We start from the raw sequence: 17,821 nt of genomic DNA on the forward strand, positions 1-17,821 counted from the left end.
CCCTTCCTGAAAAAGAGAGAGGAAAGTAGTGCTGATGAACTTTAGCTAGGTAGCTGTACTTTGTTATATAGTCAACCCCTGTAAGGTAGTATATAACCTGAATATATGTTTCTTATTCTTAACTTCAAGGCTGCTGAATGGCCTGCACTTAGATCTTACTGGTTCTCACACATTTTGAGAAAAGAGTTAAAGTGGGAAGCTTAAATTGCATGGGTGAAAATGGGCTCCTTATATACCTTGGGAGGCCATCTTACTAAGCATGATTCATCACATAGATTGGTAAGAATGTGCTTACAAACTTGTGTTGAGTCAGCTTGTTTACTAATGTACATACAAAATGAAGTGTAGTATTACAAAGAATGAAAAATGAAAAGCATGAGTCATCACATGGATTGGTAAGAATGTGCTTACAAACCAAGTCCTTAGGTGTGCTAAATCAGCTTTATGACAAAGTGGATTACAAATCCAGTTGCAAGTTTTACAAAGCATGACGAATCATGACCAAACATGATGAGTCAAGTTGAATCCTTACAAATCAGAGTATTTCCCAGTCACATGACATGATTACTAACATGTTTGGTGGCTTGAGGAAAAGTCTGGTGGCTAAATGTGCCTAGAAAAATAGAAATACATAGAAAAAATAGGAGTGAAGTTTGAAAGTGAAAATACTAGCTAAGAAATGAATGAAAAATGATAAGGTAACTTGGTGATAGGAATCAGTCAGGTGTCTTCTACCTTCCCTGTCACTGCTGTTGTGTATATGTCATGGTATGGATCACATACCATGCATGACACCAGCCTAGGCGAGGACGATGGCACTGTCTGAAGGCATTTGGAGAGAAGTTGTGGGGGCTTCTATTTCTTCTGTGGCATGAACTAGCTGTTTTCTTTTGGCGGTGGGGGAGTGACGTCGCCAAACGTTTGTTCGAGTCTTCTCGTGCATGCGATGAATCAGAGGAGGGGTCTAGTGTTGTCGCAATTGTTTAGGAGTTGTTGGAGTTGGTTTGCATGTGGGCCGACTTCTGCTCGTAGTGCTGTTCTTTGGTGAAAGTATGACGGACATTCGAGGAGGAAGTGTTTGAGTGATTCTTGGTGAGCATTGCATTGTGCACAGCAAGCTGAGGTTGACTTGGATATGCGAAAAAGGTGCTTGTTCAGCGGAATGTGGCCTGTATGAAGTTGGAACAGGAGAGAACTGTGGTGGCGAGGGAGGGGGTCTATCATGCTGGTGAATGTTTCGAAGGAGCTGTTGGATCTATTGCGTGGAGTCTTTGGTAACACAGTGCTTGGCGTGTGACAAGCTTTGCTTCCTTCTTGATGGCTTGTTGGAATTGTTGTTTCACTGTGGTTTTGCTGATTGGGAGAGTGATGGGGGTGCCAGTGCGTGTTCTTAAAGATGTGGGGAGGGAGTTGTCCACTGATGTTTCTCCTCTGGCTGCTCTCTTGGCTAGTACGTCTGCTTGTTCATTGCCTTCTGCTCCTAGGTGACCTGGTACCCATCTGATGGTGAATTTTCTTACATTGTTTAGGGGGAGTAATTCTCTGAGGTCATCGTGGAATTTGTTGATTAGATAGTGGCCTGGCTTGGAGCTGGAGGCGTTCGTCGCTTTGATGGTCGCTTGGTTGTCCACTCCTAGTGCCATTGAGCCTCTTCCCCCTGCTGCTTTCAACAACTCTACCGCCAGGATCATTCCTATCGCCTCAGCTTCATACACCATGTGGTCCTTTGCACTTCCCATGTGGAAGTGTCTTTCGTCTATTCTTTCGTCTCCTCTCATCAGTACCGCTGCTCCGCCTACTCCTCCATCCACTGCCGATCCGTCTGAGTATACCCTTAGGTCCTCTTTTGCTTCGTCTTCTTTCAGTGCGTCTTCCTTGGAGTCTGCTATGCTGACACTAGTGTCCGGTTCCCACTTGGGAAAGTGTCGTACTGGTAGGAGTTTCTCCACGTTGCTTGGTTCGATCTTGAATTCGTTGAAGAGTTTGTGTAGCGGTGAGGGGTGTCTCTTTTTCCCTTGAAAGTTCCTTTTGCTGCAGTAGTTGAAGACCGCGTTGATGTCTTTCGTTAAAGGGTGCGTGTTCGGGAAGGTTGACATGCGAAGTGTGGCGTGGTGGCACGCCTTCCTTATGATCTGCTGTAGGGGAAGAACATTTGGGTGAGAGTCGAGCATTATGGTTGCGGAAGAACGGAGGCCCCCTGTCATGGCCAGTGTCGCCATGCGTTGAACTCGTGCCATCTTTGAGGCGAAGCCTCGTGGTGTGATTCATAATTACGCTGGGGAAGAGATTGTCTCATTTCGCTGCTCGGTCTCGGAATGTCACTGTGTTGCAGAGCGACCACCCTACATATTAGAACGCGATCACCTACAGTTCTGGGATAAATCACTTTCCCGGCCTCGTACTCGTCCGCGCAATGAAAGGAAGCCAGCGAACTTATTTATTTCACATACACGAAGGACATGTAAAAAGTCGGTGCCGATCTATCTATACAAGCTCGTTGAGACACTGCAAGAATCAAATGGAATGGTCTACCAATTCACGAGCCAGTCAAACAGTGACGGATTCAGAGGGAAGTTGTGCTTTTCCTGTCAATGCAGCTAGACTATGCACGAGTTGATCAACCTGCGTGACAAGTGCACTAAGGCGGAGATCCTGTTCCATGAAGCGAGATTCTACCATTGCAGCTAGCTTGTCGACTCGTAAGGAAAGCGAGGTAGTCTCGTCCACGTTATCCAAAGGTTCGTCTGATGTTGTGATGTCCACATCTCGAACCCGGTCTTTAATCTTGACCAGCCAGTGTTTGTAAGGATGGTGCTCTGTGACCACGTTGAACACATCGCGGAATGCACAATCACTGCATAGGGCAATCGCGGAATGGAGTTCTGTGATAATTGCTCAGCTTTGTGCCCCGTTAGACATACGGAAGCCTGACCTGCGCAGGTAAGGCATACATAGAAAATGCTCTTCATCTTAATGCCACATTCGGCACAAGCATAGGCATCCCCATTCGCGACTGAGGTTCCAGTTATCTCCCCTGATGCTACTCCCGGGTTCCTATTTAACTTCTCATCACCTTCCCGTAAATCGACAGAGGCGGCAGAATCATCTGCTCGGATGGCTTCTGTCGGATGCGGAAGTTCAGGTCCATCTGATTGCGTTTTGGATTCGTCTTCTCGCGCAGTCAATGGTGCTTCTGGTGGTGCTGCAGCGGGCACGCAAGTGGATAAGAAATTCCTGGCATACCACCGGACTCGGCTGTAGCGACCATGAGGTAGCGACATCCGGAAAACAAGCATGTTATGCGTTGACTTGTGGTCGGATGGGTATTTGTGATCCGAGACCGGCTGAGATTCGCAATCTACACACACATCATAGTCGTCTGTAAGAAGATTAGTCGTCTTGCACGGAAGGGTTGTCTCCATCATGCTCACTGGACTCGCAGTCTATACAACGGTGAAGGACATCACTGACAAGGTAATGACACGCATCACACTGACACCTGAACAACGGAAAGGCAGATGTTTGAAGAATGATAAATAGACAGAAGATGGACTCACTCGAACAATCGTCTACGCATCTGGAGTTCAGCCAATGAATTCCAACGCTCGACGTCTGGGGGTGGTAGCTCTTGGGACAGGAGATTAAACCTTTCTTTGTCGGCCAATGATAGGTAAGGTGGGATATCGTGAGGGTAAAAGTTCCGCATATACTGCAGGTCATTCATGCACCGCAAACGGATATATTCTTGCATAGGGTCTTCAGGCTGCTGATCGGGATTGAGTGCGATGAACTTGACAGGTCTTCCTACTGCTCCATTGTCCTCTGCCAGACTGAAAGGACCGAGCTTCAGTGCTGTTGAATCGATCTCCAGCTTAGCGTCATCAAGCCCAAAATCGTGAGTTTCCCAGTATTCTGTGTCGTCTGTGGTTAATTCTGGACTGTACCAAAAGTTGTACTATTACGAGGTATTAGACCGGGAATCGATGTAAAGTTGCTGTCTCCACGTACCAAGCCATGGGCATACCACGCGAATCTCGCTTTTGGATCATTACCCTGCTGACGAAATGACTCTGCAATGGTGGAAGGAGATAGCTTATCATGACATAGCTTAGAAACGCACCTGCCAGTTGGTCCACGCGCAAAGACACCCCTTCTAAGATATTTTCTATCGTTAGAGTTGCAGACTCGAGTTCTCTCTCGACCAGAGTCACTGTGCTAGCGAGTTTCATGATCTGTAAATGCCTCCTGATTACGAGGTAAAGTAGGGGTAGCAAGAACTGAACAAGCGCGGTGACACATGTGAGCATTCAGCGCAAGCGCTAAGTTAACCCACATTTTCGATGCGACCAGACCCGAAAAGTTTAATAGAATCTTTGGAGTCGATTTCATACTTGACGATATTGAGCTTATCTGCCAATGTCTCCTCCTGAGCCTTGCGACGCTGAGTAGTCAGTTGCGCGAGATCCAAATCCGAATCTTCTGATCCAAGTTCTGCAATAGAACGGATGAGCCTTTTGATACCTGTCTGCTGTGTAAATGCCTTCGCTAAAAGGTGGGCAGAGCAACGCACCATCGATGACATATGAGTTCAAGTATGTAGCGACACACCTCCTGTTTTCTGGAAGTACATCCGCTTGCGCATAAACCATGCTGTTCAAGACCTGTTCAATTCGTGCATGATAGTGTTGACTATCCACTCTCCAGCCTTCACCGACATAAGCACTGGCTCGACCTGATGATAACAATCCTTACCTGCAGCCCAGTATGCAAGTGCTTTTGGCAGAGTCCAACCCACAGGGATTGTGGACGTAAAAGTATTCACCTCCCTTACACTGACCAAGCCATTCGCATCGTCATCGAAGCCTTCGGATAAACTTGGAACATAGAAAATGGACAAATATTTCAAGCACCATTTGTCTGCAGGGTCGACAGTAGGAAGTTTGTGGTACGCAGAATCGATTGCTTGAAGCTCGCGGTCCTCTCCTTCTGAATCGGACATGACAGAGACAGTGGGAGTTGGAGATGAGACTCGCGGTACCAAAGACGAAGCATCCGACGCTTCTTCTAGGAGCGGAGCGCCATGACGGAGGTGGGAGAAACGGTTCACGTAATAATCATGGAGTTCTGCAATGAAGTATTGCGTCTTGACACTTGTTGTCCATTTCTTGGTGATAATAAGTATGCACTTCAGTCACACCTGCACAGAGACATACCATCTCTTTCCAGATATATCGGAGGTGCTGGTGAAAATTAAATTGACCAAGTTAGTGACACATAAGGTTGGGTTTCATAATCCTTACTGGATCCCTGACCCGTCGAAATCTGCTGTTGAAGGCCCACATGATACGCGTTTCAGAATCCTTGATGGCATCTTTGATGTCGGATGTCTGTGTATCAAGCTTGAACATGAAGAGTGCACGATTCTCGTCAAGTAAGTTGCGTAACGGAGCACGTAGTTCGTAAAGCAGCGATGCATCAAGGCGGTCGGCCTTCGAAGTAGGCTTGTTGACATCTTTGGTAGGAGCATCAGCATGCGCTTTATTCGGTGGACGCCCTTCCCTTTGCTCGGCGATTTTCAGTAGCTCTACTAGTTTTTCTTCGCTTTCCAAACATTTCTCTCTTCCACCGCGCATCTTGACTTCTTTCTCGAATCTTGCTTCGCGATCGCTTTGCATCCGGATAAGCTCGTCTAGCTTATCAATGGCAATATCAACTCTCAACGTCGTCCTGATATTTAAGGCGAGCTGGAGGTCCTGCGTACGCTGGGAAAAGCTGTTGCAAACTTTCAGGAACTCGCTCGCCCAGTGGGAGGATCTGAAGAATTTCACTGGGAATGTGATTCTCTATATGAAACACTCAGGAATATGAGGGAAACTGACCCATGAATTTTGACTTGTAGTATTTGTCGATGGCATTTCCACAATCCTCGATATCTTGCCTTATGCCGTCCAGGACACGATCCAATCGCCCCCGAATGTTGCCGTGAGGTCCCACAATGGCAGGATCTCTAGTGTCCTTAAGTCTACCATCGAATAGAATCAGTAAAAGTCATTCAAAACCAGTGTCGGACGACGAACTGGAGAAGCATGGTCATCGTGTCAGATGCTTGAGCTAACATCAACCCAACTCTACGATCGTTTTCTCTTCTTGTTAGCTCAAGATTCACGACGGCCTTGAAAGCAAGTATAGCCACTGCATTTTGTCCAAGTATTAGCTGAGGCGGCAACATCGACAAGTGGTAAACACACCACCAACAAACGGGTGAACCTGTTGCAGAACATCCAGGGCCTCCATCACCTTCTTTGCCTCTCCCAGAAAGTCGCCCATATTCTTCTTCGAGAGGTCCGCGACCATTGCATCAGATGCTGACTTGATGGCTGTGGCATTCTGGGTATAGAAATCGTGCGCTGATCCAACTTCTTGAGCGGTCTTGGCGACACAATCCTCTAGAGTAATCTGAATACCACCCTTACTGACCGGGATGGATTGTCAACGACGAACCTGCCTGATCCCACTTGTCAAGCGTTCTAGCGAAGGTCGAGTTTAAATTTGATGTGGCATCATCAAATACCTTCTGCGTTCGTTCAATTGTAATGTCGGATATGACTTGTTCTCTGTGATTCATGGAGACTGCGCAACAGGTAAAGCGCCCGTGAAGGATTTATGTAAACAGTGAGGGAAGAGACTGCAGTGATAATTATGTCAGAAGTTAGGACCATGAACCAATCCGAAACGAAAGAGAAATTAACAGTCGATTTATCCCAATAGGGCTCGAGTCTAACCTTGTCAGTAGCAAGTTGGACTGTACTGTAGTACCCACCCATCACTGACGTCTAAGACGGACGTACTACTAGTAAGTTTCAAGTCAAGGAAGAGCGGAGCAAGAAGGGAATCGAGTTCCGCTCGTTTCATGGACGCGACATAGTAGGCTACGAGGTCGATATGTGGTGTTTGACTTGGCAATTGCGACGTAATAAGATAAGTAGTATCTTGTTATTACGTCGCAATTGCCAAGTTGCAAGGTCATGATTTCAAACTCACCCAGGCCTAGAAGTCTCTGCGCACGGCTGTGACGGTATGAACTGGTACGACTTCAATCAAATATATCAAACATTAATTGCAACAAATCAAAATCAAAATCAAAATCAATGACATGAGACCCTGCGAGAACTCGCCGCTCATGTATTCAATCTGTTCAATTTTCAAAGTCTCCCGCCAAACTACAATCATGACGACGAGGGTAAGGTACGAAGCAAACGAGGAGAGAGGGAACAAGACAAGCACGCGACATGAGTGAATTCGAGAACCAATTGGATAGGAAGACAACAAAGGCAAGTACTTGAGTACATGACCACATGATGAACTCGGATCCATCTGTCCATGCCAGCAGCTCTTGTGGTAACCCCCCCCCAAAATTATGCGAAAAGTTGAAAACGGATTGTATCTTCACGAAAAGCGCGTTCATAGACAATTTTGATCGTATATGCAGAGACAGCCCAGATATCCTGATCAACCGTTACCCTCTTGCCATTCTCGTTGCCAACCAATACTGAATGTCACAAAAACTAACTTTTGGGTGTCATCTCCAGTGTTGCATGCAAGGTCGCAGTCGATATAGATGCCATTACTACAGCAACACGGTCAGTTGGATTCGTGAAAGGAGAAGAGTCGAAAATATGATTTGTCGTGGATTCACAACGAGCACAATGAGGGTAAAGGTACAATACGGAGGAAAAGAGCGACAGAACAACACGAGTACGAAATAACGACGAAATAGAGAAACAGCGCGCACTACACCACCATGCATCCTGCTCTGATGACGCGACATACTTATCCTCAAGACAAGCATTATCTTCGGGATGTCACACTCAGCCGTCTCCAGCTCCCTTCACTACCACTGTCGGAATCACTCCCCTCGTCAAAATCAGTAAACGGATTATGCAAACGCGCATTTCCGCTTCGCGAAGCCAAGATTTCCGCCCCATCCGGATCCAGCGCCTCGCCAAACACCACAAACTCGTGCTCACTCATCATCAAGGGAGACAGCGAGTTTGCAGCACCTGAGAGGGATGCGTGCGAGGGGAGGTGCACATCGCCGATACGAACAGGGGAGACCAAGTCAAATGGCGAACCGGAGCGGCTACCGCTGCTCCCAAGGCTCAGTGTGTCTGTGCTTGGGGAGGAGAAGGTAGTATGTGATAAAGGCGGGGAGAGCAGGACAGGCGGAGTGGGCGGGGCGGGGTAACGTTCTGATAGTGACTCCACAACGCTATTGTTTTCATTCATATTCTCGTGCATCTTCGCATTGACGCCACCGTTGATATTAATGTTGACGTGCTCGCCAACGACATCAATGTCCACACGCCTGCCCTGCATATCCACACTAACGCGCGAGCTTGAGCTTGAGCTTGAGCTCGAGTGCCGCAGGGAAGACCTGCTCGATGGTACGCGAGAATGCACGGGCGTGCGCACAACCGGAGAAAATGGGCGGGCGGAGTAGGCAGCACTCGTGTCTGGGAGGACGGGTCCAAATGGTGGACTGGGAGGTGCAGAGGATGAGGGCGAAGACGGGGCGAAAAACACAGTAGCGTTGCCCTCACGCTCGCCATCTTTTGCGGTATGAGAAGAGGTACGGGAGTGGGTGCGGCTGGGCGTGCGGGTGGATACAAAGGGGGCTTCTGTGAATGGGGAGGAGACATTGGAGATGACATGGGTGAGTGAGAGCGGTGTGTGCGTGAGGGACGTGAAAGACTGTTCGTACTTGATCAGTATTCGAAAGGATAAGATGAGAAACGGAAGACAGACATACCTCATTCATTGTGCTAGATATACTCCCTTCGTCTGTGTGGGGAATTACTCCGACTCTTCGCCTCATACCTGTGCCTGGGGCGGTGCGATGGACCTGGTTCCGCCATTCATCGAGGTTGAAGCCTCGTAGTTCGATAGAATCTTCTTCTCCTGCAGGGGTCCTTTCCCTCGGAATAGCGACGCTGGGCCCTGGGTCTCCATGTCCAGACCCTCGAGTGGATGACAAAGGAACAGGATCCCTGCGTCGGGCACGACGTTTGGCGAGGAAGTCCTCTGCCCAACGCTCGATGGCGGGGGCGATGTGGGGTTCAAAAACGAACTGGAGAGTAGATTAGAGAGCTGTTATCGGAAGCGGGTGAAGACGGAATGGAAGGTTTTTCATAGATATAAGAAAGAAAATCACCTCATGGAAAGCAATGACAGCAGCGACACCTGCGATAGCCGCAACGACGCACACCGCTACTGGCGCTGGCATTATGGTCGATTCAACCAGTAACTGACTGCTTCGGTTGGGACTTGAAGCTCTGTTGTGGATCAGTTAATATAATTCTGGTTGGTTTGATGTGCGGGATGCCTTGGACAGTGTATGTTGATAGCGTATAGGATAATGAAGGGGAATGAGTTGTCACTCGCCTTGCGGATTTATCCTCGCACTCTCAGACTCAGTCCTGTTCATAACCCTCTTCTCAGTCACCTTGCTGTCATACACGTTATGATTGAAATCAATTGAAATCAGACACCTGCAACGTACTAGTAGAGGTAATGCTCCTGTGGTTCTTTCATATACCGTATCTGTGTGATCCAGGCTTGGATCAGCGTGCAACCCCCGGAGACCAGAACTTAAGAGTCCTTACGTGTAGTGCTACCGTTCTCTGCAGAATATTCATTGATTGATCGGACATCTTCCTGGTACCCTCTCGACGCCCTTTGAAATTTGATGCTTGGTAGGAAGCTTGAATCCAGTGGCTTGAACGTTCTAACTTCTGGACGTCACTGACGAACGTCGAACAGGACACTGATACACACGTGACGCTGCACCGACTTCCGACTCCGAGGCAGTAAGTACTGCTGTGCACTGTGACCCTGCAAATATATATGGTGCGTACTATGTAAGTGTGGCGGCCGAACACAGATAACGTTATAAAGATGTGTTATTTCATTGCTGGCATGGACCTTATGTAGAACTGCACCTGTGCACCTTTTCATGCCTACGGTCCGCATGCAATTTTTTTGGTGAGTTCGAGTCGAGTCTCTTGTTTCAAGTGTGTTTGGCATATCTTTACTACCGTAGCCCCAACAAGGTCGCGCAGTCTTCAAGTTGTACATCAGTGCTTGTTTAACGTTCGTTTATGTCGGCTTGATCTGTTGCTGTGGTGGACCGAATGTCAAAACCTCGCTATAGATGCAGAATGCGTTCCAAATTCCAGCTGGTGACATCCAGAGCATGCGTATAACTTGCTTTGTCGGCAGTTCGAGCTGTCTTCTCCCCGATAACGTATAAGTAAGTAGTACCTGGTCTGTTTCTTTGCAATGGGTCACCGTGCGGGGGATACACTTCAGGTTACATTTTAACTTTTTCCTTCGCCAGAAGGATATTTTGGTATTATCATTGTTTCCTTCATAGGATGTCATTCATGTTTTTTTGAACACCCCTAGAAGGGGATGTCGCCACTCACCACCATAAAAAAATCCTAGCACTGCTTACTGCGGGCTGTTCCCCTTTCGTTGGTTGTCTTCTTCCATTGTCTTCCCCGTGCTTCCATTGCTAGTGGGCTTGTGGCGGTAGGATAACTGCTAGGTGAGGTTCATGTCTGCTTGATGCTAGCATTAGCACCTAGTTACTAACGCTTGCAAACACCACAGTGACATACTATGCACTGACAGACTGATCTTTACCCACGTCAGTACCACCATCGCATTTATGTGCTTCGAGGTCTCACATACCGTGCTATCGATCTTTCCCCTGAGTAGCATAAGACTCAGGTACGCACAGTCGGGTACGCTTTGTCGCGTTTCATGTCTTTGGCCGCCACCCAAGGGCAGTCAGGTTGTTGCATTCCGTGCCGCAGCCCATGCCATCCAAGCTGTTTTGCCGGCTGCAATTCTATCCGCCACGAATTTGTTTGGCGACCTGTGGAGTGTCTTCACATCTCAGCACCTCTCCCAAGCCATCACCTTTTATCCGGTTATTTCTCCAGTGAGACCTATGGGTGTCGTCCTAGGCCGCCACCAAGAGCATCTAAGATATAAATCCAGCGCGAAGGTGAGCAATCCCCTCACTCCACACAAAGCATCAGACTAAGCCATCCACCGCATTATCCATCCTTTTCATCCCCAAAATCTTATCTCGCAATGTGTCTCACAAAAAACTGTCTCGAACATTGCACGAGGTGTGGATGGGATAGGCCGACAGGATTTCACCAGACCGAGGCATGCAATGCACGGCAGCTTTGCGACATCGCGAACAATAGCAATCACCCGGAGTACAATCTTATTAGACATTCGCGGGATGACATTGCGGCGTACAACAGGACCTGTTTCAACAGGAGCCGCACGGTGGATCTCATTTGGAGAAATGTGAGATCCTGTCACCATTGCCTGCAGTGAGGGCTATGTCGATTTCCGACATTGGAACAAGGAGCAGCCTCGCGTCGACAGTTGACATTTCGTATAGAGCTCGGTTTGAATCATTCTGTATATGTTCAACTTGTAGATCTAATAAAGCCATAACTTTTTATTTCAATGACTAGTCGTGTGACGCAACAGGTTGGAATGACATTGACACTTCTTTCATAGCAAAACACTGGGGGCTGGGGTTCGTGCGTCGCATATAAGACCGCGGTGCTTCGAAGAGTCGCGTTCACCTCGCATTTATCTTCCCACTGTCTCAGCGGCCGTCTTCCTGTGCGCACGTTTCAACTCACCCACCACTCTTAGCATTGTTTTTGGTCTGAACTTTTCAAGCCCGAGGTTCTCTGCATGCTGCACAGCCCGGCACGCTTGGAAGGTGCGTTTTTCTTCAATCACAATCTCTGGTTTAACCTACATTTATCTCCTCGGGACCATTGCATCGAGCACAGACCCACAAAATAAATTAACAGTAATTTATTTTACTCACGGCGATTCGTTTTATTTCGCTTTGCGCGTCTACCGCAAACTTCACTTCTAACGCGACGCGACATCTCGCTACCTTGAGGTCAAAGTCGTATAGTGTCCTCATTGCTCTTCCCCCTCTTTTCTCCACTTCATATACAAATGTTAATCTCCCGTACTGTCAGACTTTTGCGAGCCTCGCGTTGTATTCCCAACGACTTCCCCGACAGACTTGATTCTGAATCACCAGTAGAACTCACTCAAATGCCCTTGCACGCCTGCTTGCTCATTGAAGATATTCTACGTCACATTTTCTGTGACATCTACTATGTCTCCAGCCCGGAGGATGATGTGCCAGTGCATTATTGGGATCGCTCCTCTCAACCTCATCGGGGGGTCGCACGGCATTCTCTAGCTGGCCTCTCTCGTGTTTGCCGGTTCTTCAAAGAATATAGCTTTGGACGTGCTCTGGGCCGAGCTGGAGAATCTGGGACCGCTTTTCCGTTGCCTTCCGCAAGATTTATGGACCGAGACTGGTTATCAGAAGCTCGTACGTACACCTCCCACATCTGGGGTGCGATCGTCGACCGGTATGCTGACTGTTTTCATTATGTCACTGTTAGCTCATGCGGCGGCCTGTTACCAAAGCAGATTGGTAGGTTTTTGAGCGTTACGCATCTCGGGTGCAAGTTCTGGGACACAGGCTCTCGGATCTTTTCGGAAGCATATATGAAGAGTTCATCCATGCCATGGCGGGATTTTCTTCGCGGTCGCCGTTAGTACCAAACCTTCGAGCGCTTTGCTGCAGAGAATGTCCTCGGGATCTCCATTCATGTATGCGTTACCTCCTGGGTCCCAACCTCGTCTGTCTTCGCCTGGCTTCACCCAAGCCAGATCTTTGGACGGACACCGTGTCTTCATTGTTTTCAGGTCTCAGCAGGCATTCACCACGACTGGAAGTTCTCGAACTACATGCGACATCTTCTGAAGTCGCTGAGCTCACTCTGTGTGGGCTCCCACATCTGCAGAGGGTATGGCTTACCTTGCGCAGCAACAAAGCTTTGTCCTATGTCACGCGTCTCATCGGCCTTTATGAGGTGTATATCACGGTCCCTATACCATGCGGAGGCGGTAACCTTCAATTCAGTAGCTCGTCCCTTCGCAAAGTCATGATCCACTCATCCACTTTGACCTCCGTTGGAAACATCGTAGAAGGCTGGGTTGTTCAATGCAGGTCGTTGGACTGGCGCGGGCGACAATGTGCCTGCCTCTGGCAGACGAAGCTCGTGTGGCCTCAACCTAATGATAATGCTACCTACGACAATGCCCGAAGGCTCTACTCCTACTGACTAAGCTGCGCAAAGGGTGGCAAACACCCGCCTGCACCACCCCCCGCTGGAGGGGTACCCCACTCCATCGTAGTGGCTCATGTACGGCAATCCTGAAACAGCGCTCGCCGTGGAATGCGCCCTGCGCAAGTTGGACAATCATCCATATCACAGTCGTCTGGAGGCGTATTGTGATACACGGACCCAAGAGCGTTGACCGCGACGACTATGCATTCCACCTCCGTACATTCACTCCCCTCATGCGCTTCTCACGTCTCAAGGAGGTTCTTCTTCCGTCGTTTTGTATGCCTTGGCTTGATGATGATGCACTTGGTACCATCGTCAAGTCATGGCCGTGCCTCGAGCGCCTTGATCTTGGAACCGCCCATTTCTGGCAGACACCACTCAGGGTTACGTTTCGGGGCCTTGTCACCTTGCTATCGTCTTGCCCCAATCTCGAGAACCCTGGTTTGGTATTCGACACGACGAACGTAGGTCCGACTCAAGTTGGGAGGTCAGGAGGTGTTTACAACACAAATATTATCAAGTTATCTGTCGGGTGCTCTCCGATCGAACAACCACCGCAAGTCGCGCTTGCGCTTTCGCAGATCTTACCGTGCTTGAGAGATATGTTGAGCCATGGGCCTGGGATGTCAACCAAGAGGCACGAAGGGCCAAGTGGAGCAAGGTGTTGAACTGCATTGGAGCTTATGGCTTGACCAAACAGCCGGGTTTGTGTGCTTGACATTTAGTGTTACACTATTGTACAAAACATGAAGTCTCTTGTCAAGCGTTGTCCTGGGTAATCATACTTTCTTGAACAACACGCACTTTCTTTGCCGCGTCCTTCCTAAGGGGCCTTCGATGTACCGTCGAAGGTAGAGTCTGTGCAAGTTGACCTCCGCGTTGGTAAAGGTGAGTGTAAATATTGGTATTGCATGAACGCCGAAGAAGACACTCGACTACAGATAAAAACATATTTGTACAACTACAACGCCAAATGCTCCATAATACATACATCCTACTAACGTTACACGTGCAGTACGCCTATCATACCCATCGAAGCTGTGGTGTATCCTATGACGATGTGAGTCGCTCAAAATCTATATGCACGAGGAACTGACGAACAATACCGAGACAAACTTATGTTCAGGGACTTCGTTCTGGTTTGCGTCCTCCCTTCGATTGACCCTCTGAACCCTCCCCAGGACGACTAGTCTCAGGATATAGTTTCTTGGTGCCACCGTATCTCATTTTGGTCTCATTTGCTTGCTCATTGGGCACGTCATGCGGCTTGTCTTTGCTAACATGTTCATACTCGCTGGTCCTGACCCCCGCCAGACTCCACTCCCCTGAAGGTGGCTGATAGGGACGCTGCACTGCATCTGATGCGGCGTCGACGCAGTGGATTGTAGGGTCTTGTGGAGCTGTTTCATCTACATCTTTGAAGTAGCTCTCTGCGCTATGGGGCTTAGGTGTGCCCGGTGAAGAATGCAAGGGACGAGTAAATGTCTGAAGAGAACGGTGTGAGGACGGAGGGTAGCGAGATACTTTTCTGAGACATAGTGAGTGTATCGTTCTGAGCATGCGTCGTGTTAGCGTTGGGGTCAGCAGGCCCAGCCTTAAATGAGTCCGTGACATCACTCCTATTTCAGGTCCGCAGTCGAATTATGTAAAGCTGCTATGCAACATGCATAGGTCATGGAAGTTTAACGTTTATTGCTTCAATCTTTTCGTCCCCGATACAATTGTGCGACAGAAATGCCGAGTTTACGAACTATTCGCAGGATACACGCGGTGTTGCAAGTTTCAGGCCAATGTTGAATAGTTTGACCAGTGACGTCATTCAATTTAACGTGCCTGCACCTCGACAGTCCATCTCGTAGGGGAACGCTACATGCCACAACCAAGTACATTAGCAAGGCACCAAGCTTGGTTGAAAGTATCAATTTCCTTCGTAAGAACAAAATAGAAAGCGAAGCGCAAAGAAAGTACTGCAAACGAAGGCTACAGTTGGCGACTGATAACGTTGTCTCATGATCCACCTTATTGGACGAAAAGCAACAAGTCACTTACCAGAAAAAGGCGGAAAGAAACAACGACACCTTCCTTGCAATGCATGATTGCTCATACTTCTCGATTCAATGCCCACACCGCTTGTCGCCGCTCATCAGTCATTGTAATTAGGCTCGGCGGGATCGTCAGATTGAGTGGGCCCACTAGGGTGACTAACGTCGTCAGGGGCCCTAGCGTTCAAATAGCGAGTGAGGTCAAAGTCAAGCCCCTCGCGCTTAGCCAAAGCTGCAAAGCATATCAGTATCACTCTCACTAATTAGATTGACGTATGAGTCCTCACAAATACGTTTCATCCCCAAGTCTTGTGTGGGGTAGATACGCCACGGCAAATGACATGAGTGTCGTAAATGAGAGCTGCATGATTGTGATCGAGAGGAATGTCCAGCTGTCGATGTCAGAGTCGCGAGGGTTTTTATACTTGCGCACCCCTCGAACTACCTGACGAAACAACAGGGTCAGCAGAGTTTCATTGAGAGAAAATAACACGGACGTACCATAAGAACCTTAGTAAGTCAAGATATCTGAGGTCATGGCACCTGGTGGTTACAAAGTGTCCCTTTCATGTCATAATTTCGGCTATATGTGCAATCGCTGATACGAACTTAAAGGTCATTCTCGTGCTGTAACATCTGCTTCTACTTACTAGATCCTCATGCGACAACTCGTCCTCGTCGGATCTTTTGCAAGCTGGCTAGCAAGCAGACTGTAGCGGCGTCCATTACAAAGGTCCGTCGCGTCCGAATATGCCTCGATTACAAGGCATCCCTACATTTAAACGGGGTGATGTGCTAATAGAAGGCGCGACACCTCATCAACTTCTGGGAGCTCTAACTGAACAGTTCAGCTTATAGGTCCCACTAAATAGGCGGAGATAGCGACTCTCGTCACCGAAGGTGGTCTGTTTCCGGCGTTGGAAAGATCTATACCTTGAAAGAGGTACTCTGATGTTACAGGAGGGCGAAGTGGCCACGTGGATTGTATTCGATGGGCGTAATTCTAGCACTAGGTGACCTGACCTGACTAGCAAGTGTCCGTTCGCTCCATGGGCCACTGTGCATGTAAAAACACGGACCTAACGAGGGATCGAGAAGGCGGAAGTGGTGGGAGACGTGATATAATCAAACCTGCCCAGGCAGCCCAGCTCTGTCATTTCTGCGACCTTGCCAATCGAAGATACCGTGTAAAAGGAACGAAGAAGTTGATGCTAGGATGCGGTGATGTAAATATTTCGAGGGTGCTTTCGTGTATGAGAAAAGTGATAGAGCCGAAGCAAATCAGTGCCGCAATTTGCGCGATTTCACGTGTAATTTGGTGGGTTTGCAGTTTCGTTGCGTGCGTTGACTGAGGGGACCTTTAATTGGCGTATGACAAAAAAGGAAATTGGTTGTGTAAGAAGCCCCTATTTTCTTTCTTATACCTCGACTCACTCGCTTCTATCTCCCTCGTTTGACTCGCCCCTCTATCATGGCTGCCAATCTTTCAGAAGGTTTTGATGATCATAAGTCCATTGGTAATGCCCCTCCCTCGTACGAGGCGACACCTCTGTCTGGATCATTCTCGGCCTCTGCCCAATCATTCAGCCTATCATCTTTATTTTCCTTTCTATTCATCAATCATCAACGCACCGCGGTTCTATCGCGCATTCGTGATATCGTTCTCACCCCCAATTTCACTCCTTCCTCCGCCATCTCAATCATAAACGCCTGTGCTGCTGATCTCACACCTAGCAGGTTCTCCAAGCTCCTACAAACACCAAATATCGAGGGTCACACAGCGCTATATTGGGCAATCGTGAACAACAAGCGAGAGGTCTTGTCGGCCTTTGCTGCATTCATTTCCGAATGTTCGCCTGCATGCTCTTCCGAATTACGTCTCGCATGCATATTAGCTAGCGACCATGCGTCGTTTACGCAGCTGAAATTGGCAAATATTGATGGTAAGTTATCGGTGATGGAGGCCTACCCGAGAGTGAATTGACTTATCTATCGTGCTCCACATCAGATAAGGGTGAGGCTTTGAGACGCTCTTTGGGTTGTCCACCAGATGAGCTTGAGGTGCACGAAACTGGCAGAGTGGACGGCGACTACCAGTTCGCCGCTTCTGTCCGCATCAGGATGTTCCAGAAACGCCTGCGCATTACGCACAAGTTAAATTATGAATTTGTTGCAGGCGGTATGTGACGCAGGCCTCTTGAGTTTTCGCCATGCCGATATGATAACACTACGACCTGTAGGACGTATATGGTGGTTTCGCTTTGCTATGGACAATCAGTGGAAGTGGCGCATCAAGTTTGGCCTTGCTTCGCCCAGCCTTCCAGCTTGCCCAAAAGCTTCTTTTCGGATACAAGACGATGGAGAACCCGACCGCAAATCCTTGCACCTAACAGACACTAAGTTCGCCGAGACGGTTGTGCCAGATGTGTAAGTTTGTACTTTATCTGCTCTGACTCATTCAAAAGTACTCATGGATTTACGATTCCTGTGGGCTATTATTTGTCCCCGTGCCGGCTGCACAGA

The 17,821-nt window shown here is 48.4% G+C and overlaps 6 protein-coding genes across 6 annotated transcripts; 2 read left to right on the forward strand and 4 right to left on the reverse strand.

Moving 5' to 3' along the window:
* Positions 1-2,414: 2,414 nt before the first annotated feature.
* On the reverse strand, positions 2,415-3,676 carry DFJ58DRAFT_191800 (uncharacterized protein). The gene is made up of 3 exons (XM_041379150.1): positions 2,933-3,676; positions 2,677-2,882; positions 2,415-2,622 (listed from the first exon to the last, which is right to left on the reverse strand). The coding sequence occupies exons 1-3, from the start codon at positions 3,423-3,425 to the stop codon at positions 2,548-2,550; spliced, it is 774 nt and encodes a 257-aa protein (XP_041236715.1). The 5' UTR covers positions 3,426-3,676; the 3' UTR covers positions 2,415-2,547.
* Positions 3,677-3,823: 147 nt separating this feature from the next.
* Positions 3,824-6,705, reverse strand: DFJ58DRAFT_191748 (uncharacterized protein). Its single transcript, XM_041379149.1, has 11 exons — positions 6,502-6,705; positions 6,249-6,446; positions 6,078-6,192; positions 5,880-6,022; positions 5,301-5,827; positions 5,214-5,240; positions 4,753-5,164; positions 4,571-4,705; positions 4,334-4,521; positions 4,009-4,277; positions 3,824-3,955 (listed from the first exon to the last, which is right to left on the reverse strand). The coding sequence occupies exons 1-11, from the start codon at positions 6,623-6,625 to the stop codon at positions 3,928-3,930; spliced, it is 2,166 nt and encodes a 721-aa protein (XP_041236716.1). The 5' UTR covers positions 6,626-6,705; the 3' UTR covers positions 3,824-3,927.
* Positions 6,706-7,634: 929 nt separating this feature from the next.
* Positions 7,635-9,685, reverse strand: DFJ58DRAFT_819771 (uncharacterized protein). Its single transcript, XM_041391930.1, has 5 exons — positions 9,663-9,685; positions 9,560-9,614; positions 9,212-9,506; positions 8,810-9,127; positions 7,635-8,751 (listed from the first exon to the last, which is right to left on the reverse strand). The coding sequence occupies exons 3-5, from the start codon at positions 9,281-9,283 to the stop codon at positions 7,849-7,851; spliced, it is 1,293 nt and encodes a 430-aa protein (XP_041236717.1). The 5' UTR covers positions 9,284-9,506; positions 9,560-9,614; positions 9,663-9,685; the 3' UTR covers positions 7,635-7,848.
* A 3,003-nt stretch (positions 9,686-12,688) lies between these two features.
* On the forward strand, positions 12,689-13,974 carry DFJ58DRAFT_749957 (uncharacterized protein; the record flags this gene model as incomplete). Its single annotated transcript, XM_041387705.1, has 3 exons — positions 12,689-13,187; positions 13,235-13,724; positions 13,778-13,974. The coding sequence occupies exons 1-3, from the start codon at positions 12,738-12,740 to the stop codon at positions 13,972-13,974; spliced, it is 1,137 nt and encodes a 378-aa protein (XP_041236718.1). The 5' UTR covers positions 12,689-12,737.
* Positions 13,975-14,139: 165 nt separating this feature from the next.
* Positions 14,140-14,836, reverse strand: DFJ58DRAFT_819784 (uncharacterized protein). The gene is made up of 2 exons (XM_041391931.1): positions 14,358-14,836; positions 14,140-14,306 (listed from the first exon to the last, which is right to left on the reverse strand). Exon 1 carries the CDS (start codon positions 14,814-14,816, stop codon positions 14,379-14,381), a length of 438 nt encoding a protein of 145 aa, XP_041236719.1. The 5' UTR covers positions 14,817-14,836; the 3' UTR covers positions 14,140-14,306; positions 14,358-14,378.
* Positions 14,837-16,735: 1,899 nt separating this feature from the next.
* On the forward strand, positions 16,736-17,729 carry DFJ58DRAFT_749959 (uncharacterized protein; the record flags this gene model as incomplete). Its single annotated transcript, XM_041387706.1, has 3 exons — positions 16,736-17,241; positions 17,307-17,477; positions 17,539-17,729. The coding sequence occupies exons 1-3, from the start codon at positions 16,770-16,772 to the stop codon at positions 17,727-17,729; spliced, it is 834 nt and encodes a 277-aa protein (XP_041236720.1). The 5' UTR covers positions 16,736-16,769.
* Positions 17,730-17,821: the final 92 nt, after the last annotated feature.

Source organism: Suillus subalutaceus, assembly GCF_016647625.1.
Source record: "Suillus subalutaceus strain FC151 chromosome Unknown DFJ58scaffold_207, whole genome shotgun sequence".
Lineage (NCBI taxonomy): Eukaryota > Fungi > Basidiomycota > Agaricomycetes > Boletales > Suillaceae > Suillus > Suillus subalutaceus.